This window comes from Thunnus maccoyii, chromosome 19 (genome assembly GCF_910596095.1).
Source record: "Thunnus maccoyii chromosome 19, fThuMac1.1, whole genome shotgun sequence".
Classification (NCBI taxonomy): Eukaryota; Metazoa; Chordata; class Actinopteri; order Scombriformes; family Scombridae; genus Thunnus; species Thunnus maccoyii.
Window position 1 is genome coordinate 12,619,952 of NC_056551.1, and position 25,141 is coordinate 12,645,092.

The 25,141-nt window shown below is 39.9% G+C and overlaps 1 protein-coding gene and 1 long non-coding RNA gene across 2 annotated transcripts in view; one reads left to right on the forward strand and one right to left on the reverse strand.

Annotated features, from left to right (window-relative positions):
• The window catches only part of LOC121885169, a 10,101-nt gene extending 7,098 nt beyond the window's left edge, over positions 1-3,003 (forward strand). Inside the window, exon 3 of the long non-coding RNA XR_006092480.1 lies at positions 2,733-3,003. This is a non-coding gene — a long non-coding RNA (uncharacterized LOC121885169). The remainder of the gene's footprint in view (positions 1-2,732) is intronic.
• Positions 1,135-25,141, reverse strand: part of fam163ba (family with sequence similarity 163 member B, genome duplicate a) — a 27,763-nt gene continuing 3,756 nt past the window's right edge. The window contains exons 2-3 of the mRNA XM_042394354.1: positions 4,715-4,830; positions 1,135-1,798 (exon numbers count right to left, since the gene is read on the reverse strand). Of these exons, the coding sequence (XP_042250288.1) occupies positions 1,361-1,798; positions 4,715-4,807 (531 nt within the window). The 5' untranslated portion in view covers positions 4,808-4,830 and the 3' untranslated portion in view covers positions 1,135-1,360. The remainder of the gene's footprint in view (positions 1,799-4,714; positions 4,831-25,141) is intronic.

Below are 25,141 nucleotides of genomic sequence, written 5' to 3' on the forward strand. Positions count from 1 at the left end.
AGAGGTGAATGAATCTTCAGCCCATGAATTCATATATCAACAAATTAGAGACAACATAAGGAATGCAGTGAAGAATCCACAAACTGAAACTTCAGTGGAGAACTATGATGAATGTCACATTGTAAAGTTAAAAGTGTTGCCGTAAAAACTTTTCGCTCCTATAACTGCCATCTACAACTTGAGCCTTTGTTATAGCAATAATCTGTAAAATAAACATTTACAAAAAAGCTGCAAACCCATTTAGAGTTCGTCATATCATCTGCTCGGGTCTTTTCTTTGCATTAACATGAATTTAGGGCACATGGAAACCAGTACGCTCCCTTCACCCATTACAATAAATGTTTAAAATATTATTGCAACCCACCACTGGGTTCAGTATGGGGGTGAAAAATTGTGTTTAATTACGGCGTAAGAATTCTGGTATAACAATTGATCGAGTTATACGCACACACACACACACACACACACACACACATGCATGCAAGCACACTCGCACAAATGCAGCCCCCTTTGGCACCTATAGTCCCCCCTGTCCGCAAGAACGAAGAGACCTATCTCTGCTGAAGTGTAGTGTACTGTTGTCATCAGACACTTCTGTCAAACTGGAGACCTCTATGAATGAATCATGTGGAAAACAAGTAGGGATTTCCTTCTTCTGTGAGCCCTTTATATGTTAGAATATTATGGCCTAAATTAAGTCTTTCTAAAAATGTCTGTGGGTGACAGCTAAAACACCCCCCTGATGTCCCCCTTTCTTCCTGTAGTCTTTCCACTGGTGGTGACTGATATTTCATAATCTCTGTAATCTATGGATGCAGGAACAGACAGATCATCCCATCATAGGAGAGGGGAAACAGTGAACTTCTCCTACTCATATTTTGTTTGTAGCAGCTATGGCAGAGAAAAAATCCCTGCCGATTATGTCATTTTGACATGGCAGGAATCCATCTGTCTTTCAGGCCATGAGTAGAAGAGTCCAGGGGAAGTTAGGCTACACAAATTTCATCAAATCTTAAAACAAATTCAATTCTTGTTGTTTAAAAAAGAACTATTAAAAACAAAACAAACCAAGAAATAAATGTTATTGATAATTTAACATTTTTTAAATACTTTAATTTCTATTTTGGCCCAAGTGTACAGTAAGGTCCTGGACCTGAGCAGAGTACCTTTTAAAATCCTGTCCTGAGAGCCATCTGAGTCCTCCATTCTGCAAGAATTCTGCCAGACTAGATCAGACCATACTAGAGGGGATTAAACTGGTCAAGATGATGACAAAACACAGTCTGACTCAAGCCCAGTCCAGACTAGGCCATCCCAATCCATTAAAGCATAAACTAGACTGAGTTCCAAACTCGCCCAGCTAAACATCAGTGCTGATGCTACAGCTGCGTGTGAACATGTCCCTCATGGTGACCGACCGGGCGAGGTTTGGTTTGCGGTAGTTTGAAATGTTCACAGGCACTGGCAGGTCCAGATCCTGCTGCTGGATGCTGCGGTAGCTAATCCGGTCACCCCCGTTCCTCAACCCATCTGGCTGGTGGTGGATCTGCGGCTGAGGGGGCTGGAGGTAGAAAGGCAGCTCATAGTGTGTACAGGATGGACAGAAGGTCTGTGAACGCGTCAGTTTCCTGGCCAATGGAGGGGTGGAGAAAAGGGCTGGGCCATTTGGGATGGCGGAGGCGGCGGCCGTCGCCGCCACAATGTTGTGATTGGAATGGACCGGTGGGAGGCGGGATGTAACGGCAAAGTCTGGCTCCTCCTCCTCCGACTCGGACTCTTCCTTCTTACAGCAATAATACTGGTAGTGGGACAGGAAGCAGGGTGGAAGATGGAGAAAGGTGAAGGGGAGCAGAGATGAGCGATTGAGTAGGGAGGGAGAAAAGGTACAGAATGACGTAGAATGTAAAAGAGAGATTGGGGATAGAGGATGAGGGAGAGGGTGGGGAAAAAAGGCATAAAAGAAAATTAAAGAATAATAAAGACAAAGAGAAGAGAGGTAAGAGAAAGGGAAGAACATTTATTACACTGAAATGACAAATATCTGCATGGTCATGGTGGCAGTACGGCAGAAAGATAAATGTTTTGTTAAATTAGTTTATATGTGCTACCTTGCCAATGAAGTCTAGGTCAGCCTCCATATTATAATAATGTTCATGTAGAACAATTTTCCAATTATTGCAACCAGATAGCCAGAGGCTTTCTGCATATTGAATAGTGGAAAAGGCAAATAACATTCCATATAAAATAAATCTAGCCTCACTAACTGTAATGCACTGTATATACACATTTATCAACATCACTACACATCTATGGTTTATGTACTTCCACAAAAATTGCACACTATGTGCCGAAAGCAAGCATTCACTCAACAGTTTTCAGAGAGTGGATGTCTCTAAAATGTCAAAAAGGTTTTGTCTCTGATCATTTTTATCATCACAAATCCTCAACCATTACAGTTCGTGCTGACCTTTATGCAGACTTGACTTTTCAGTCAAGAATTTGTGGCTGCTATTTCTTGCCTTACTTATATGAAACCATAGTGTGGGGATCACTTTGATTTTTCTGTGAAATATAAGAATCCAAACAACATAATCAGCTCTAAGTGGATAGTATCATATAACTTCCACTCAAGCAATGTTACCTTAGTTTCCGGTAATCTTCCGGTTATCTTGGTAAATGGAATGCATCTATATAGCACTTTTATCTCTTGCCTCTCATTCATCCATTCACAGCAACTCTCACACCGATGGCAGCGGATACCATTCAAGTGCCAGTGGCCCCAGGAATCAAACCACCAACTATGCACTTATAGGATGACCCTCCCTACCAGCTGAGCCACAGCAGTTTTAAGATTTGCATCAAATTTGTATGTCTTGTTCCACTGTTCAGACTCTCTGAATCCCAATGAAAGACATCGGTTTTGCCATTGTCTCATGGTAATAAGACTATGTCATAGCATCATTTTGTCATTTGTCATATCCAGTATTCCACAAAGATTTTTAACGCTCCATTGCTGTCCGTGCAGCAAAATGCACAGGGGATTAATTCAGTGTAATCTACAGTATATAATGTAAAACAAAAACAAATCCACAAGCTGCAGTAATACTCCCTGGTGGTGTTATTAGTGTGATGTTTCGACCTAACTGGGGTTTGTCAAGCATGAAAACACAAAGCAGTTTTTTTTCACCTGATTCTATTTTCATTTTGTTCTTTCAAAGTACAGAGCATCTGGTCAAGACCAGTGATCTGAATATAAGAGCACAACCCCAGAGAAAGATGGACAGCCTGATGCCTTTTTAAAATGACCACAGTGAGATGAAATACTTGATAGGAAATGAAACTGAAATCTGTAACACAACTAATGTGAGAGAATTCAGCAAAAAGGGATCAAAGGAAGGATTTGCTAAACATTAAGAGTTTGAAGAGAAGATTGGGTTCAGAGTGGAGACACACTGAGGCAGAAGTGCTGATGAAAGCCAAGTGCACACATTTCTTGCTTACTGGTGTGAAATGAAAAGTATTCAAACTTATATTTGTCAGTGCAGATACGGCTTTTATTCCTCAGTGCTGTAGCAACCTTGAACATTTTCTATTCCACTGGTTCACTGCATTCATCCAAAGCTCCAGTTGTGATCTAATTTGATGGCTAACAGACTCTGAGCCCGGATGACCAGGATCAAGAACTACTGACATAGAGTTAATTTTTTTAGCCATACTAACGGTATGGCTCTGGGGATGTCAATGTTACCACTCTAGTCCAGACTGAATGAGGTTCATGTTTGTGATTTTGAGTGAAATGTAAAACTATAGGGTAGATTTCCATGACATTTGTTACACACATTCCCTTCTGGATGAATTTTGATTACTTTTCATCTAGCACCACCATCTACTCAAAATTTCACTTTGTTCCATACTTTGGTTTATGAACAAATGCCCACAAAACTAAGGCCATTCCCATCAGCCTCAGCTGTTTGTGTTTAGTGCCAATTAGCAAACGTTTGGATGCAAACACACTAAACTAAGATGGTGAACATGGATAACATGATACCAGAATGTTAGCATTGGCACTGTTATGTTAGCACGTTGATGTTAGCATTTAGCTAAAATCACTGCTGCACCTTAGTATAGCCTCACAGAGCTACTAGCATGGCTGTACCTGTAGACTCTTTGTCTTAATTGTCAACTGATTGTTACATCTGCCAATGATCAGTGGGCTATATGTTTGTTTGGGATCTCAAAAACGACTGAACAAATTCTAGTGACCTTTGGTTCAAACCATGACCCTGGGAAGAAATGTTTCATTATAGGTGTGAATATCACCATGCAGCCATTTATAAAGCACTTAATCTTTCAGTTTTAAACCAAATTTAGATGACTGGTGCACATGTTGCAGTGATCCTGCAAAATTTGATGACATTTCACCTACAGGTAGCACTAAAGCACCATACACAGTTCAAATGGCCATGCCTGAGTGGAAGAAGTAGAAAGAAAGCCCTGGTCTGGACTTATCATCCTTTGTAATTGAGATTCACAAAGACAGTTCTAATGGCTTGAAGCAGCTATACTTCACATATATTCTTATATATGCTTCAATAGTTTATTTAACCCAATACTATGACTACCAACAAAGTGCTATAATCAAAGACTTGCAGCTTTGCAAACTTTCAGAGGAAATATAATGAATAAGAGAGGCTGAATTCAACTGTGGACTCACCTGCAGCCTACAGTAGCACAGTACTGCGATGATAAGGAGTAATATAACTGTAGCTAGGATTCCACCAGTGATGACCACTGTCCCGGCTGTCATTCGAATGGCTCTCCATCAACACCCTGCAGAGAGCAAGAAGAGGAAAGAATGGGAGTACAGGAACATAGAGAAAGAGAAGAGGATGGTTGGGAGTGAGTGAAAGAAGAAATGAAGGAGGAGAAAGCACACAATTCATCAGTACGGTGGCTTCATTAAGTAGATTATAACTGTGTGTCATCTCAGTGGTGCTTATTGAATTATCCAGCAGTTAGGAGACATGTAATAGAATCATCCTACAAATGCTGCTCATAATATAGATGGGACCCCAGACCTTAACACATAGAAAAAAAGAAGTACGTGTGTGAGTGAGAGTGAGGGAAAACTGCGTTCAACAGCAGAGCAGCAATAAAAATGAGATGCAGCGATGACAGAAAAGAAAAGAGGTAAATGAATGGTGGGAGTGAGGAGAGATGAAGCTACTGAGCAGGCAAAAGAAACAAAGATAGAGTGAGCAGTGATTTGACATGAGGCGAGAGGGAGAAAGGAGGTCAAGATGAACTGAGTAATAGGGATAGAAAGGGATATGATGAATGGGTGCGAAATGAAGAGAAAAGATGATGGAGAGGAGTAAGATGGTGGTGTGAGAGATAGATGGGAAAATGTGAAACATAAACAGAGCGTACATGGAAATGGAGAGGAGAGGATGAGAGAAAGAGGTAATAAAGATGGGATGATGACAAGGGAAAAATAGAGTGATTGGATGACTAAAAAGATAGAAAGGGGCGTAAGAAAATAAGTAATGAAGAAAGAGAAAGTATTTTCCTGATATTTGTAAAATCATCAAGCCAAGCCCAGAGTTGAATGACAGTCAAAACATATATTTCTATGCATGCCACAGGGCTCACAAATGCCTAATCTCAAGCTTTTGTTTACTGCTTAAAAACCTCCAAAAATATTTGTCAGCATCAGGTAAAATTAGAGAATGTTTCTTATTACCAATTATTACCTATTTAGGCTATATTAATTTGCATGTGTTAGGTACTATAAGCCACAAAATTTTGGATGAGCCAGCCATCTGTCGGTCTATGAGGTAGTAATAAATCTAGTAGTAATAAACATTTAAAACATTTAAAAGTGGCTTTTTTATTAATACCAGCCAACTCAGAACAATACAATAAAATAAATATTGAAGTTACATAAAACATTTTTCAATTCAAAACATGTTGAGAAATCCAGTGCTTTAAAAAAGGTCAAATTCGACCTGTGTTGTCAATACCATTTACCTGAAAGAGATAATCAAACATAATCTAAATGCAATGCTTTCTTAAAGAAATCAGCTCAGAATGAATGCAGCCAAGCCTGCTCAGTGTCACAGATGAGAGTCAGTGATTTATGGTTCACTATATGCCTGGTTTACTGTAAAATATGTTCTGAAGTGCATAAAATAGAACAATGTATACCAAGACATAAGCTGGAGAGAAATGCTTGGTCAGTGGTTACTCATTTGCGCCTGATACATCGATTGTCTTGCCTTGCGAAGCAGCTGGATTTGCGAGATCACATCACAAGATCACGCAAGAAATCCATCTTGTCAGGCTTCAAGTTATGAGTCACTTGTGACCAATCAGCGTTGTGAATCCAGCTGCCTCGCAAGGTAAGACGATGATAGACGGTGGTTCATCCAATCACCTGCCAAGTATTTCCTGTAAGTACCTGCCCTTTTCCAAACAGTTTCCAAGGATGACTTCTCAAGATGGTTCTGAGAGCATTTTGAGAGCATGGCTTCCTAAATCCGATGCATATCCTGATGAAACAGGGATTGTTTAAAAGATCGCCATGAAGTCCAGACAAATCTTTGGCTTTTAAGAAACTGACAAAGACAGTTTTTATTGTGCTGGTATGTAACAATAAGCATAAAGAATGGAAAAGCGAAATAGAATAGAACAGAAATAGAATAATGTTAGATATAGTGTGAAGTAGACAGAGGGAAAGATCATGACCTTTATTGCATCAATCAGTAGGAAATATCCAATTGGACAGCTGTGGATGACCTATGAACTTTGACCTTAAATCAGAGGTCACAATAAAGACAAATGGAGATGTTGACCCTGAGCTTTGAGCTCATATTCATCAAGATCTTCAGAATCATGGTGCAGATATACATTGACTGTTATGGTTTTGTCAAGTCAGGAAGTTGCTCTTTGTTACAGTTTGAACACAGGGAAATCTAGCCTACACAGTGGTTTTTACATATCTCCTGCAAATAGGAATGCTGCAGTACGTCATAAGAAGATTTGAAGCAGTATGATTGACTTGAGACTGAACTGACCTCATTCTCAGTTCATTAGATCAATGCTTCCCTTTAATTACCTCTTTTCAGTCTACAGCAGTTGGATTACCGGAAGACGCCTAGAGCCAAGAGGCTTTAAATATTCATTTTACTCTTGCAAGTAATGTACATTAATCACAAACATTGTAATGTCTTTCGTATTGTCAAAAGTATTTTTTTTTCTTTTTCTTTTCTGCAGGATTAGTAAGTATTTGAGGCTGTGACATAACTGAGGAGTTTGATCCCTGCAGTATCCATTGAACCCTTACCTGCTCACTCATTCTATAATCTGCCACATAACAACAGTTGAAGAGGAATTTCACCCTAAATCCTGTATGCAGGATAAGCATTGTTGCACTCATCACATGGACAACATCACAGTTATAGTTAGTTAGAGTTGGGTGTTGTACTTGTGATCACACTCATCAATAATATTATCACACAATAGTACATTGTGAAGTGCCATACAAAGCAGGATGTGGATAGAGCATGCAGCAACTGCACTGTTGTGTGATTACTGTTACTGCAAAAATTGTACTTGCCGTGCAGCCATAATTTGCCTGATAATGATGTTATTATTTTCACAATCACACAAGATTTTCTTTAAAACTGTTTCAGCAGCTCAGCATTTTTTACACAGTACAACTTTACACATTACATTTACCATAACAACTGCAGAAACTGGGCTCTCCAATGTTCTAACTGTATTTCATGTATCATATTATTTTGTGACCTACATTTTTTCTTGAATTTGTATATTTATATTACAAATTGCACATTCCACTGTATCATAGTATAATAAAAGTAAAAAAGATTAAAGTTGAGATGGATTTAAATGTAAATCATGCTGAAAGTTTAAAGCAGGCTTAGATGAAAAAATTCAACCATTAAAATGCAAAAACACCCATTGTTTGTGTTGCAGTGCCCATTTGCTCATTGAGTCATTGATGTAAACGTATACCGTCTATACAGTTTTCACCACACAATGATTTGAAAAAATGAAAAAAGAATAAAAAAGTGGTCATTCAGTTCCCAGATTTAGCAACACATATTTGGGGAGATACTTGACAGATGTTGGTACAGACCTCTTTTCCCTTCATTACATCCACAATCTGGAAGTGTCATAGAACCACACCATCACACTGCATTGTGGATAATTGCCTGAAACCAAAAATAGGCCAGCAGGCTTGTTGCTAAGCTATGACTCAATGGTGCAAGCCATTATCAGCCAGCAAACACACAGCAGTATAGGCCTGTGCTGTCAAGATCTAACTCAACTGTGACATGGACACACCCTTAAATAGAAATATTGACTGAAAATATGGAGCACTCTGAGGTAAACAAAAAATAACAGTCACGGCAGATAAGTCATCATGCATTTTATATTATTTCCTGCTTCCCCAGTACACAATTTACATTGACTTTGTTCCAGTTTCCACTTTGACAACCTGATGTACTGTTCTCCATCAGCCTACTTACCTACACTTTACTGTAAAATAGAATGTGTGCTACAAGCCAAGTGACTGACGGTTCTGACCTTCTCACCCCGAAACACCTCTAAATCATGTTAAATTCCTTTGTGGGTAACCTGTCCAGACCATATTAGCTTTCGTTGTGATATGTCTCTCCAGAGATGCTCTCTATAAAGTTAGAATGGATTAGACTGTCTCTACAGTGGCTATCTGCCCTGTCACAGCTACTCTCCCCTTAGGCTGGAATATAGCTGGACTCTAATCCAATCTGTAGGACAAACAGTTCGCCAACCAAATCAATATGAAGGAACAAGAAAAACAGAGAGTTTTCAGCCTTAAAAGATTTGATTTGAATTAAAGAGGTAAATGTATTAGATGTTGGGACCTTTTTTGTATGCTCACCACTCTCATCAGCTTTGTTTTCAGCCATCGCAGGAAGATTTTTTCCAGAAAAAAGCTCTAAAAACCCACTTTTTACTACAAACCTACCATACAGCAGAGCTACAAGTTAGCCACATAACAAGTTAGCTGGTGAACATACAGAGCATTTAGTAGTAAAAGAGACAGATATTACTCTAAGGAGCTGGTGGAGACCAAAACAGAGCTAAAATTAATGTAAATATTGCATTTCTCAGGTTGCCAGACATGGGGCTCCAAATGAATGCTAATGTTGCTCCTTCTGCTAGATGTGTATATATAGGCAACTGTTTACTAACAAATTTGCCATTGACTTTTAGCAAAAGATGATAATATGTCAATTTTGCATTTACAGCTTGTTTCCACTGCCCCACGTGGCCTTAAAATCAGTTTTGTGGGTTTAGGTTAAAGCTTTATGAAATATTAAGCATGTGAGACAGACAAATGCAACCCAAAAACTCTGTATGTAGATAAACTTATCAATATTTTTAGCCATGTTAGCAGTGAGTCTAGGGATGGCAATATTGGTCGGCCCACCATTTTGGTCCACAACTATTAGATAGATTACCATAATATTCATACAGACATTCAAGGTCCCCAGAGGACAAATCCTACCAACTTTGGTGATCCCCTTTCTGTCATTAGTGGACTGACATTTTTGGCTTTTAGTGAGATGTCTTGACAAATATTTAATGGATTGTTATGAAATTTGGTACAAACATTCATGGTATCCAAAGGATGAACCCTAAATACTTTGGTTATTCCCTGACCTCTAGCACCACCATGACCATTAGACCATTAGATGGATTGCCAAAAATTTGGTTAACATATTCATGTCTCCCTCAGAATTAATTCCGATCACTTCAGTGATCCCTTAACTAGTGCCGTATCTGGCTTAACTGTCAGTTTGTCCAATACTTTGGTATATGAACAAATACTTATAAGCTAATATTCCCATCCCACACTCAGCTTTACTTTTTGTTTAGTGCTAATTAGCATACATTAGCACTCTCACAGTGTTCCAGCAGCAACAGCAGACAGCTGCTTTCTGATAAACCCACTGTACACTACATGCCCAGTACCAAATGCCAGACCAAATTAGTGACTAGCTGGTAGTGGAACATTTGGCTGCTAAGAGCCAGATTTTTCCCCTCAGGAGTTGGTAGCTGAAACAGAGTTAAAAGGAGAGTGAATATTGGAAAGACAACTCCAAATGGATGCTAATGTTCCTCTGTGTCTGCCGGATGTGCAAATTGGCAACTGATAATGCTAACACAATTGCCACAACAACACTGTAAGATGATAATATGTCATTGTTGTGTTTACGGCTTGTTCCACTGCCCCCAAGTGGCAAAATTTTTAAAAAAAATCAATGAATGCGTCTTTAAAATTCAGTACAAGAATGCAGTCACCTTGAGTCACTATTGTGGCCTTTTTGACAATAAATGTGTTTTATCAGTTTTATGATTAATATAAACATGTTTAGTCAATTAATACTACTCAACATAATGTTAGTGTTTCACATACAAGCCAGTGATACAGGATAATTTTGTTTTTCAGTAAAACTGTCTGTACAGACGTAACACTTGTTTCACTTTAAAGCTAAGACAAAATATATAATGCTTATAAAATGTACAATCTGTGCTCTGTAAACCTGTTTGTACATGTTATGAGCAGTATTTCCTTTGGTGGTATTGAGCTGTTTCTGTTGAAAAACAGTCCTACTCCTTAACCTCTGACCTTTCTCTAACTGGTGCACACACAAAACATACATAATGCAGGCAAAGGACACACAATAGTCATATGGCAAATCATTTTAAGCATGTACAGTATAGCAAGTCTACAAATTACTATGGCAAAAACAAACAAACAAACAAACAAGACAACACAAACTCGAAAGCATACAAACACTAATGGACACAACCAGTGACACATGAAAAGTCATTACTCATGTGTACACACACACGCATGTACATGCAGCATTAGTCATTGAGCATGGTAGGCAGGCAGTATGTATCTCCTGGGGCCCCTTTAATCAGATCAGTGTGTGAAGGATGTGTTGCAGCATGGCGATGAACAGTGTTAATTATTTAACCACACACATACACACATGCACACGCTAACACTCAACCCAGACTTCATAGTGAAATAGTACAGGAGAAAGGCAAACTTGTCTGCTCAGCTGCTTTTGCTGGTATCTGTCCACTGGAATGACAAAAGGTTAGGGGCGAAAGAAGAATAGCAGTGGGCACACACACACACACACACACACACAATGATTTTAGTACTTGCTAACATGCTCAGACAGTGGGCTTTGGAATAAATTTTCACGCTTTGATGAAACATGGCATAGATCACAGCAGAGGTCTTGCTAGGAATAATGGCTCTTGACAGGCTTTCACTTGAATGGGGCGGTGTACACGGTAGGTGGTGGATTCGAGTCATACACCAGAGACAATAACGTGCCCTGAGAACAATGGGATGAGCTCTATTACAACTGTAGCTGTCAAAGTATGAATTCACACATACACACATAGTATACCCATATACAAAGACACAACACACACATGGTTCTCTAAGGAAATTACACCAGCCAAGCAGTGCTTGAGTTTCTATGCAAGTTCTCGTAAACAGTCTTTCACAAGAGTGTCAATCGATTCATATAAAGAAAGTCACTTCATCAAGTGTTGAGACAAAATCTGTTTCATTACAGCTTTTTGTCCTCGATTAGTCTACCCTCTAATAAACTGTGCAATCAGTAAGCATTCAATATAGTATTTGCCACAATAATTAACAGCTCACATAACTTCCAACTATAGTCTGTATCATTTTGGAAATTAACCAAAATTCAGACTTCCATTATGAGGCATTGGTTGTATGTTACTGTATATGCACCATCATGAAGATAACGAAGCACCACTGTGATCCACTTTGTAGGCCTACACGTCAACTGTTTCTTTAAAGCACAACCTGTCACGCTGTCATATACTCGTGATAAAGTGGTAAGGCTTTGAAAGAATAGTTCAACATTTTGGGAAATACACTTATTCGCTTTCTTGCTGAGAGTTAGATAAGATGATTGATACCACTGTCGTACCGTTAAGTGTGGAGCAAGAGCCAGGAGGCAGTTAGCCTAGCTTAGCATAAGGACTGGAAGCAGTGGGTAGCAGCTAGCCTGGCTCTTGCTTAAGTTCAGAAATACACCTGACGCTCACCAGTTAACATGTTATATCTTGTTTTTTTAATCTATACACAACAATAATTTGAGGTTCTAGAGGAAGTTATGTGCTTGAGCTATTTCTTGATGATTAACACTGACAACCTCACTATGATGAAATCAACACAATCACTGATAGTTATAGCACGTAGCACATTTCTGTTTGTGTACGGATTAAACAAATGAAAAACAAAGTGTTCATTAATGGGCTTTAGACATGTGGAGGACGGCATATTGGTGAGCTCTGGAGAGAGCCTAACCCCAACCCTAACCCTTTGCTTTGTCATTATGCTAAGCTAAGCAAAATGCCTCCCGACTCTCGCACTATACGCTATATACTATACACTATACACACAGTAATGAGAGTGGTATCGATCTTCTCATTAAACTCTCAGTGAGAAAGTGAATAAGTATATGCGAATAAGTGTAAATGTTTAACTATCCCTTTAAGTCTCTTTCTAATCAAGATTATTCCCTTTTATTCTGGATCAAATAAGTGCTCAACATTCTTGATTGCACGGTGCAGATGAGCACAGGCTTTTCACTGGAAAACCCTTAAATTAAAATGTAAATTTAAGTCAAATGAAATCCTAGATCCTAAATAAAAGAAATTGCAACTGATGTTATAATTCCACATTGTGAGTATGGGACATGTCAATGTGACAATACAATCTAGAGTACAAATGATGAAGCCTATGCACATGTGTAAATGTTCTCCAAGAGGGAGATGATGAGTTCACTAAGCATTGACATGATGAAGATGATAAATTAATGAAAATGAGCTTTAGCTATGATGCAATGGTGTAACACTGATTTCACTGGATGTGTATTTATTTATTAATTAATCTCCCTTCAGACCATCTCTATTCAAATGCAAGAGGTACTATTGACCACAATAAAATCATTTTCACCTGTTCCACATTAACAGAAGGATGTACACATATTTGTTTACAAATTCCTCCTTAAAGTCCATGTAAAGCAAAAATAAATATGTGTTCTGCATTTGTCACACCACAGAAACATATATATTAACCACCCAGCAAAATTTGAATGATTAAAAAAGTTGCCAAGTATATAAAGTTAAACAAGCAGTATTCTCTGCTCTGAAACGCTGGGGGTGTGTCTGCTGAAGGCGCTGAAAGCACGGACAGCCTCTGATTTAACAACGCTTATACCTAACTCCAATATAAAAATACACAATTTAAAATAGGCCTTGTCTGTGGGTGTAAGGCAAGCAGCATGGATGACATTTTAAAAATAAAGAAACATTAGGAGCCACTGTTTAATTTGGCACATATTTTGTGGGTAAATTTGGGCTTGTATCAGTAAAAATGTAACTTAAATGACTAGTTAACAAGCAACCATCCCCAATCATTATGTTAAATTGTTGTTTTTGTTCAATGGAGTTCAATGCACTTAATGCTACTCACTCCTCTGCTGAAACATCCTCGGCGGCTTCATTGGAGCAATAGCCGTGCTTTTTGGTGAAGTGCTGCCTCTGGCCAGAGATGTCCCATCCATTGACTCTACCTGTCATCACAGCTGCACAGCCGGTCCCGAAGCCGAAGCTGCTAGTGGCTCCACCCGTCAATGGATGCTTCAGCTGAGTTAAAAATAACTCGAGCACTAATGTTGAAAAATAGCCTCATTCACCAGTAACAGCAGATTATCCAAAGTAAATCCCATTGTCTGCGATGACAGTTTGTAAAACTACCCGATGTAAAAATAGTAACTATGAGCATGTTAACTCTAGTGTTTATATAGTGGGGGGGTCATGTTAGTCACCCTCCTACATCCACCATTTCAGACCTGCCCAAAAAATCCTGAACACAGAAATGGTGAAAAACAGTTTAACACTCTAACTCCACAATCCAGTGCTACATAGTTCACAGTCTTTTCACATGTTTTCAGGAATTATTTTCTAACATGTATATTGTGTTTAAAAAGAAATCTCTCATTTTCCTTTACACAGACTTTAAGCCTTGTCACTATATTATCCCGTCAGCCGCACTAGCCCTTACTGCAGTATAACTTGATTCTCCCTCTCAGACTCCTGGCTCACCCTGTTCCAGCGTAAAATTTCACCTGGCGCACAAAAATGTCTTTTGCCACTGTTTTTTTGTGGCCCTGCAGCCACCTCCTAAAGTAATGACCACACACAGCGAGCCTCAGGTAAAGCTCTTCTACCTCATCCTTCTACTAAAAGACACTGAACAGTCTAGTTCATCCACAAGTTTGACCTTGAATCAGGAACCAGGGAAATCCCAAAGGCTGTTGGAGAGAGTGGGAGGAAGGAGTTTGGGGTTGCGGATGTAGAAAAGAGAGAAACTAGTTTTCTCAGGAAGCCATGAATGGAACCCAGGAATAGTTTTTACCTTCCCATGTGTCCTTGTAATGCCTGGGTAACATTTCTCTAATTAGTGCCCCTCTGTGAATGATATATCATAAAAATGGCTCTCGGCTAGTATGAATATAGCACCATGAGGACATTTGAAAAAAACTTAACGATGACCTGGGGTGTCTTCATTTAATTATACAGCTCGCTAAATGACTCTCATCCATCTAAATGACCTTGCTCAGTTGTTCTTCCAGTTCAAATTGCATGCTGATGTAAGATGTGCCATTGTAACTTTAAACGTGTTATGCATGCGCTGGAAGCAACAGACTATGATTGCCCGTCCTTGTCCACGACATACAGTACTGAATGTCTAGACAATGGCTTTATTGTTGTTGTGGGTTTTCCAGGTCCATTTTTTGGGGTACTTGGGAATGCTGTGGCAGTATAATAGAATAATCTTTATTAGTATTTCTCAAAAATGAAAATTTGGGGTTTGTCTCAATTTTTGGATAAAGCCACAAGAAGTAACTGTGCCATGTTGTGGATGCTAAAAACAACTTCTACAAACTTTCTCAATTCAATAGAACATGAACTTTGAGCAGTCTTATACACAGTAGATAAAAATCTGACAAAACAATCTTTTTAAAGGATGTCATCTAACTATCTGTCAGTCTTTTTCCTAAATTCTATTTTTTCCAGAATGATTAAAGAAAATGAGCTTTCACTTTCAAAGCATATCAAAATAATTGCATATAATCAAATTTTGTCAGTTTGTCACTGCACTTCCTGCTCCTCCCCTCTGCCATGCCATGCCATGCTCTACCCTCTGCCGTGCAAATAATACCACTAGTCTGTGCGTGACAGCCTATAATCTTGGCACCAGAAAGAGCTGAAGTTAGCTCAGAGATATTACGGTTCTTTGAACTCAACAGTTGATGGATTGAATTGCAAGTCCTAGCCCTGAAACTGAATGATGCAAACAGTAAAAAGGTATCCTGAGTGCACTTAAAGGGTTGGTTCAAGATTTTCAAAAGGCTGTGACAGTTATTGTATTAGACTTAATCTACGATTTTGGCCCCAAACAAGAAGCACATTTCATCACTTTATAAAATTTTACAGAGCACACACATAAAGGAGCCAAAAAGGTTTGTAAGCTTCCGGATACATTTTGAGCCACTAGTGGAGACAAGGAGTAACCCTAAGAAAGTTTAAGCACACAAAAATGTCCACAGTGAGAACAAGTGCAACAGGTATCTCAGGAGTCTCAGGAATGCTACTCCTACTTGGCCTGTATAATGTATAAGTATCTCACTGACTGTCTCTGCTGCCAATTCAACATGCTCAATCAGCCACTGATGAGCGCTGAATAGTGCCAGCAATGCTGGGCACATCACAAAAACTAAAGCCAGGGGTCTGCTACAGAGGCTCAGTGATGGCCCAGTGGCATCGGATGGATGACTGTCAGCTTGGTGTTTCAAGGTCGTTAGATACACATGATAATAAAATTGCAATCAACATATTCTGTAAACATAGGCTTACTTGAGTATATAGCATACAAGTCATACTGTAGTTGAGGCAAGTGCACATATTTATTATCTGTATGTATGTGTGTGTATATTTGATTGCCATTTATTTAGGTGAAACCCGAAGACAATATTTGATGCTGCAGAACAAACTATTTATTCCAACACATTCACACACACCTCAAGCAACTTCACTCTAATGTTTCTGCTTAGCTCTGCAAAAATACAACAGACAAGAGCAGAGCTACAACTCAACAGTGTTTCCAGTCTCAGGGCTGGAAATAAACAAATAAATAAACTGCTGTTTTCAACAAAATATCAGTCTGTCAAGATGTATTTATGCAAACTCGCTTTGCACTGTTTGGTCTTTCATATTAAATCATAATAATAACTAGAAGAGTGCACTCAGTAGAGTGCAGATCTCCGCCAGGTGTGTACAGTCAAGATGGCAGTGAAGAAAACAAAAACGGGGATTTATTCATCTCATATTGTGCCTAACTTTAGTGGATCATAACATATCAGGTATGGCATTAATCTGCAGATGCTCCGGTTCAAGATGAGACCAAACTTTTCCATGGATATTTATGCTATGTCGTAATGCATATTGTAAAATGGTGAGGACTGCTGAAAAGACAAAATTCTAGGTTTTACAATAGGCTCATAAGGAATCGTATCAATATTTATTTGAATTCACAACACAGCCCACTCTCAAGGTACCAAAATTTGACACCGATTGATCTAACATGGCAACAAGGCATGATTGGTTGTCCCTAGCGGAAACAAGATTCCAAACTGAAGCAGTTATTGATCACTTGTGGCTCCTACTGGCTGGTTAAAAGGAGTGAGGAGTCAGCAGTCAATGTCGGCATGAAACAGAGCAGTCAATGGTGTTGTTAAATAGTTTTTTCAAAAATTGTGAATCATCGCAACCATGAGAGGTCCTTGAGCATACAGTCATAAATTTGCACATAAAATATTAGGCTGATGGGCCCAGAATTATGCGAAATTAGCTGCGGACAGATACACACCCAGACACACACACACACACACACACACACGACCAAATGCATGATCCCCTCCAGGGTTACGCCTGGTGGAGATAACAATAATGAAAACAACAAACAAGCCAAATCTCACCATGTGTTGTTCACCCTTGGCAATGCATATTTTCTGTGTGTTTGAGTATATACCGTGTGCACATGGGTGTGTCTATTCTATTCTATTCTATTCTATTCTATGCTATTCTATTCTATTCTATTCTAACTCTAAACATGATAAATCTATCCAATAACACTACCTACTATCTGCCATTGGTTCAGTCCTGGTTTATAAATTCAGTGCCAGTCAAATCTGCTCCTGAGAAATCGCAGTGACAGAGGAGACAGTTTGCTGTGACACTCGGAGCTCCGTTAGGACCTCCTGGTGTGAAAAACATTAGCCATGCAAACACACCAAGCAGTTAATACTATGCTGAATCTGCCCTGTATGACAGATTAATAGATTATTTCAAAAACACTCAAAAGTGTAATCATATGTCGGGTGTACACTGCAGGTGCCCACACACACACACACGCACACACACACACACACACACACACAAACACACACACACACACACACACACACACACACACACACACACACACACACACACACACACACATCCAAACCTCCCCTCTGGCTACATGGTCTGTTCGGGGTAATGCACTGCCCTCAAATAAATTAAATTCATTTTCCTCTTCCAGAAGTGGGTAAGACACCATTAAATTACATTTGCTCTTTGACACTTGACAATGAGATAATTCCAATTTTAGACTTCTCACTTATTTTGTCCTCCCTAAGCCACAGCGTGATGCATATAATTTTAGCCCTAGGTTGGGGACTGGTTAGCTTACTAAGTTGATGACAATACATCTTGAAACATCCCCTTGTGTCCCATATAAGCTGCCAATTGATATATAATAAATGATATTTGACATGACATAATGTGCTAATCATAAACGCATGTAAACCAATCACTGTGGCTAGATTTACCATCAGTTTGCAGGATAGTTAATACTGATGTGACATCGAGGAACTGCTGACCAAACCTAATTTTATTTGAATAAAGCTTGTGTAAAACTATTTTTAAACTCGACAGGAAGTACTGTAGGTGGATGTTACAAGTAAAGAGATGCATCAATCTCTGAGCACAGCGAAGCAGGCAATAAAAAGTAGTCCTGAGTGAATGTATGCATAAAGTCACATTAATATATTGCATAATTCAACTTGGAAGGTATCCAAATGTATTCAAACGACAAGGTCACATACGCCAGGATGATATAATGTGACCACATCTGGTCAGCAATGTCAGATGTTCCTACAGTAGTTACTGGATGAATTTTGTGTTTATATACTGGATTTTACATGAAGAATTACAGTCAATGTCACCGTTTCCATGATTTTGCAAATTTCAGATGACACCACCACATCCTCTCACTATGTAACATGACTGTTGTAGCAATTGAAACAGTAGTTGTTGCATTATAATACCGTGGTGGCACAGATGTAAATTTACAGCAAGTCTTGCTATTTCATTAGCATGTATCAAAACCTTTTTGCTTTTCCTCAGAGTTCTTGTAGAGCAGTGTACAAAAATCAAAAACTGTATTTGACACCCTGTTTTTTCAAGTTTGAAGCCAGTCAACTCTGAGCAACTATCTCCAGGAAGTTTCTTCACAGTTCACAGGTAATACTAGCTTTCATTTCCTTTCCTGTTTGCTACTGTGTGTGCAAACCCCATGCTGTTTACAGTCTTTATGCGTGGTCACCCCCCAGTGTGTGACTGGCTGTCAACTTGTCAAACATAGGTTTGTTGTGAACTGAAAGAAAACACCCACAGTTATCAGCACAGGGTCTGTGACTTGAAAGTGTGGGTGAATTGAAGCTGAAAGCAACCTCTAACCTTTGTGAACAAACTTTTCTCATTTACTTTAGTCCATATAGAAGTTTGGATGGTTTCTAGCTATTAAACATCTATTTTTTTTCTATAAAGGTTTTTAAATCAGAAGAAAATGCATCTGTATCGGTGAGCCCTGTGTGTCAAAGGAGAGATGGCTGAAAGAGAGGCTGGTAGTTTTTGCAGACAGTGTGGATGTAGACTCGTGAGCTCGTGGTAAGTGAAGGACACGTAACCTGATCGGTCATTATGTTCCCATACAGCATAATGGATATTTCATCTGATATTTCATCTAAATGTATGCATTAAAATCCACCATATAGTACCTGATGGATACATACTCACACTTTGAAAGGACATACACACATACACACACCTGGCCAGATGCCACAGTAAATGTATGAAACAAGAGGTGGTGTAGTGAAGGTCAAGTCGTATTATAACATTCTAACCAGGTTATCTCAGTGCTCACCGCAACATAACCCCAGTTGCTGCCATTGATGCACACAACGGACAAAACATATGGTTAGAACAGCAGAAGAGAAGAGAAGAGAAGAGAAGAGAAGAGAAGAGAAGAGAAGAGAAGAGAAGAGAAGAGAAGAGAAGAGAAGAGAAGAGAAGAGAAGAGAAGAGAAGAGAAGAGAAGAGAAGAGAAGAGAAGAGAAGAGAAGAGAAGAGAAGAGAAGAGAAGAGAAGAGAAGAGAATCAGTGTTGGTAAGAAAGCACAGGAGTCTCTTAGCAGCAGTTCTGTCTGTTAGTGTAACAAGACTTAACTAGAAAGTTATGTGTGTATTTATCATTATGAATTAAGGGATGCAATTCAGGCTAAATTGCCTTGCATCTGCTTGTGTCTGTGTGTGTGTGTGTGTGTGTGTGTATTCGTCTTTTCCTCTTCAAGCTTCCAGTAAGGGCAGCTGGGCACCTGCGCTGCTCTGCTTCGCTTCTCTCCTTCATCTTTTTATATCCCCATCCATATTCTCAGCACACTGCCACTCACGTCATTCACTTTTTGTCATCTTTCACTGGCTTTTGCTTTCCACCTGCTCTCTCTCTCTCTGTCTCTCTCTTTCTGTCTCTCTCTCTCTTTTCCGGTGCCCTCTCTCGGTCTGTTTAGCCTCTCCTTCCATTTGTTTTGCTGTCTTTGTCTCGCTCTCTGCTCTCAACTACTCTCATTGTCTTGTCTGTTTAGCTGATGTAAACTGCCTTAGGGAGCGTGGGTAGGCCTCTGTTTTAAACATCACTTTGAACAGCAGTGCCACTCACAAGACAGCACCTCTGACACAGAGATGGATGCATCCCGTGGCATGTCACCCCACGTATTCAGACAGAGACATGGTATTTACAAGAAGTTACACAACTCAGAAGAGTCTCGGGAGAGTCAAAAGTTACTACGTACAGCATCTGAAGCACTGATGAGATCATCTCACAGCTGTGGCATACCGCAACATGCACTGTGGGAAAAAATACCCACAAAAACATGCACACAAAAAAATATCATCAGTGAGAATGGATGCACTTGAATACTTTGCATTCTTAGAAAGTACCACTTTCCCAAACATGGACAGAACCCAACTTTGGGATATTCTCTCTCTCTGTCTTTCTCTTTTTCTATCCCTTGACTTGCTCTCTTTCCCGGTATCAGCATTACATTACTGAAAGCAGGGTGTGAAGCTCAGTCAATACAGAGTGTACCATTGACTTGGTCTGGGCAGGTGTATGGTAGAAGGCACGCAATGCAGCTACCCTTGACACCAAAAAAGCAGTACACAGCTGGATTGCCACTGACACCTCCCCTACTGCCCCGTTCCTCCAACTACGAAGCACGGAGAGTCACCAAAATACCTCACTGGCACAGTGGAAAAAACTGTGCCTAAGGAAAATGCCACTTCACTGAAGCAGAGCCGCGCTTCGTGCCTTGCTTCTGTACAAAAATAGAAACCTTAATGTCAGTTTTGGCAAGGATTTGACACTTCTTTGGTCTTTGGTCTTCTGCCCCCTCAAATTCACAAATTTGTCAGCGAGCCCCCAGATGAATAATCAGTTGCTTTGCCTCGGTTGTTCACTGAATAACATAAAATAAAAGGCTACGAAGCTATATCCATCTAGGCTAAATGGTTTCAGTTTGGGTGTTGTCCACGCACTTTTAAGACAAACCATGGTGATCATTACCTAAAGCTGAGAGACTGCCCTCACAAGAAAAACTGCTGTCAACAGAAGTGCTTGTCGAATAGTCGAGCAGCATCTGAAACCCCCTGCCCCCGCATCTTTCCAAAGTTGGAATTGACTGGTCTGACAATTTCTGGAACTTTCCGCCACCGGCATTCACGCCTACTGCAGGCGGTGATTGGTCACAAGTATTTCTGTAACATTATAAATGCCTTACTGGAGAGACTATATGAAGGTGTGCGCAGTTTATCCATATCCATTTTTAAATAATTGTCATGTTGCCTCTCTATGACAGCTGGCCCCCCACATTGAAGTGTGGCCAGTCAGAACAGCCATAAACACAACATCCCCCGGCCATAACTCTCTAAGAAAGGATGTGAGGCTGGATGGAAGCGTGTGACTTTGACATGGGAGGCTGCTGTTCCCATCTTGTTTTCTACCAGCAGTCAAATTGTTTTTTTTTTTAACTATGACGTCATTCCATAGTCTTAACCAAAGAGTTGTCGGTGTCATATCAGAAAACAGTCAAATTAATCCTCATCACTGGTTGTTTTTAACAGTTTTGAAAGGCACTCACAAAATACGTCATTCTGCTGATAGGGGCATCAGTTCAGAAAAGGCTCATATGTATCATTCTGGAAGACAGTGATAAACAGCACATTTTGTAGGCTATTTTAGTTTGCAGCACTTGTTGCCAATCATAGCCAGGATTTAATACTGGTGTATTGTTGGGGTTTTTTTTACACTTTCTACGCAACAACTCCTTAATGCAGTGTGAAAATCACTTTACAGAAACTTTCTTGAGATATGAAATCCTACGCAGTGAACACTTCTGGTTTTATTTTTGTCACTGTTAAAATTGTGGGGGTTTTGCAGTTGGAGAGACTGTTTTCGAAAATTCTTCCTTGCTGGTGACTTCATCTGCTTGTGTTTGCGCAGAAAAAATTTGATAAAAATCGAGATGATGCTGAAAAGGATTTATCTTGCAAAATCAGACTGAGTTGTGTACAGCCTTAATCTCAGAATTTGCTTTGGTCTTATCTGACACAAACACATCTGTGACATAGTTTATGAGGTACAGAAACAACGTTCTGCTCACATTTCTGTGACTGTGGAAAGAAACAACATGAACGAGGAGAGATTAGCGGGAGTAGACTGGGGAAAAGGCAGAGGGCAAGAGAACACACTAAGAAAGAAGAGGATAGTAAAATGTAAAGCAAATGAAGAAGAAAAGGCAGCAAAGGGCACCTTGGAGAAGATGAGAGGATGGATGCACACATCCTTGATGATTGTATAGATGGTTGAAGGAAACGTGTTGAAAGCTCAAGGCTGCTGATTGCTTGGTTGTTAGTGCTAATGGTCATCGCTCAAGAGGCAGTGTGTGTAAAAGTAGGAGCGGGTCTTCAGTTACTATGGCGACAGGGCTATTAAAGACTGACATTTTACCATCGCCTCTCCTGTTTTTTGAGTGGGTGGATTACGCTTAAAAGTTCTAGCCTCTAGTTTGCACTTGAACCAACTTTTCCCAGTTTACTGTATGCTAATATGTCAGCACAGTGCAGTTGAACAGAATCACAGAGACATCACTGGTCTATCTGAAACAGCACACACCCAAACACAAGAAAAGCAATCTAGTGTCCAATGTAGTGAGGAATGTGCAGACTGGTATTACGGGGAAATTAAAAAACCATTAAACAAATGCATGGCTCAACACAGGAGGGCCAACTCCTCAGGTCAAGACTCAGCAGTTTACCTACACTTGAAAGATAAGTGACACACGTTCAAGAACAATAACATACATATTTTGGATAGGGAGTACAGATGGTTTGAAGGAGGCTATCTACGTCAAAGTAGAGAAACCATCCCTCAACAGAGGAGGACAACAACTCACATTTGGTCTCATGTGACAACTCCAGTGACCCTAACGACTGACGTTACAACAGCCAGGAGCACTAACGAAACAAGTGGTGTCAATGACCTTGATAATGACCCCACAGATGTTAAAAACCTAGGACTGCCCACCCGTCAGTTAGAACTGAAGAAGCCCCTGAAAGGTGAAATGTTTTCAAGTATCTATAACCAAGTCCAGCTGCCTTCGATTCAACCCTCCTTGGATAACCATGACCTGGATGACTGAGAATCTTCACAGACACCACAAAGACGTATAATTAGGTACAACACACCAAAAAGAGAGGAATTTATGAATGAGAATCTCTTGTCTTGTGCACGTTTGTTGTGATCAACTCTTATGGCAGAGTAAGTCACGACCTTGCTGAGCTAGCTTGTTCTTAAATTCATTGGGCTTCATCACTTTCCAAAAGGAGCATGTTGACGTTTGCAACTTTTTAGTCTCAGATTTAACATTCCACAGCTAATACTCCATGCGCACAAAGACTTTGAAAAAAGGCTTTAGACCATAACATTTGTAATGAGCAAGCCCCTAGGCTTCCTTGAAATGTATAGTTTATGTTATATTTACAGATGTAATGCAAATTTTAAACTTAGTCTGAGCAGTCTGCCTTTATATTTAGTGTGTAATATATGCAGCATGCTGCAGGCCATATACAAGGACAGACAGGCCAGTTGTGCAAGGCTTAAAGGAAAATTCAACATTTTAAAAAAACATGGGTCTTATTTTTGTAGCTTCAGCAATCATTCATACTGTGTCATAGAGCATTTTAAAAGCATTTTGCCTGAGGAAGACCTGTTGCAAAATAAAATTAAAGAGAGCTTCGATTCAGTGTGCGGATACTCATTGCATTGCAATCTTCAAAATCCAATGCTGAGATCTGGGAACACAGCAACAAAGGGTGCAGTAGAGCAAGTAACACGAGTGGTCAGACAATCAGACAAGTTCTAGAGAAGGTTAGTCAAAATTATTGCAGAAACTGTCCATTTTAAACATCTTTTACTCTTTGAAGAGCTACCAGGAACCTTGCCCTTCACCACTTTTACTTCAGACTACTTTGTTTTAGATAACTGGGATAAACTGGGGGTTTGTTCACAACCTGTCTGATAATCTGACTGCTTGTTTTACTTGGCCTGATTGTGAAGTGCATCTAGTGATGTCATCTTGTTTCAGTGATTAAGTTGGTGAGTAAAATGTTAACAACTGTAGGAATGATGGCAGGGACTATGAAAATATGACCCATCTTGGAAAAAAAGCACAATTGTTGGCACTATTCATGTCATATGTGCACGAAAATTCAACACACATGATAATGAAACTGCCTTGAATGAATCACAGAAAGTGAAGGACACATATAAAGGGACAACAGCTTTTCTTCTGCTGCTGTTTCTCCTCCTTCTTTTTCTCCTTCCCCGCCTCACCTCCCTCCTTCTCTTGCAGTGAGCTTCAGTTTTTTACAATCAGCTGGCCAGTGACTTGTGCGCGTGTGTGTGCGCCTGCGCCTGGAACGCGTGCGCTGGTGATACTGGTGTCTGCGCGGTAACCCATTTGTGCGTGACCGTGATGTGTGAGCATGTCAGGGGTGTAGCTGTGAGGGGAACAGAGCGCGGTGCCGAGGGGGAGGGGAGGAACGGGTTGGTGACTGTTTAACATGATCATTGAGCAGCCATATTCCCTTCCCCCAGTCTCCATCCATCCACTCCACTTCTCCTTTCTCCTCTTTATCTCTACCACAGCGGATCTATCATGATTCCCTCCTCCCAATAGTGCATTTTAAAAGTAATTAAGCTTGATATGTGAGTACACTTCAAATGCCCAGATAAAAAAAAAGAAGTGGATATGCTGCCTCTGTAATTGCATTTTCTCTTGACTCTTGCCAGTGTTTAAACCTTCCCTCCTCCTCCTCTCCATCCCTCTCACCCTGTTTTATATGCGCTCTTCTCTCTACACCTTTCTTCATCTTTTTTCATCACCCATCTGTCTTTGAAATTTGCTCTTCCATCCTACTCATCTCCTTGTCCTTCAACTCCCTCTCTCTCCTCCTCTTCTTTCTCCTGCTGTATGACTGAGAGGATGGTGAAGCAG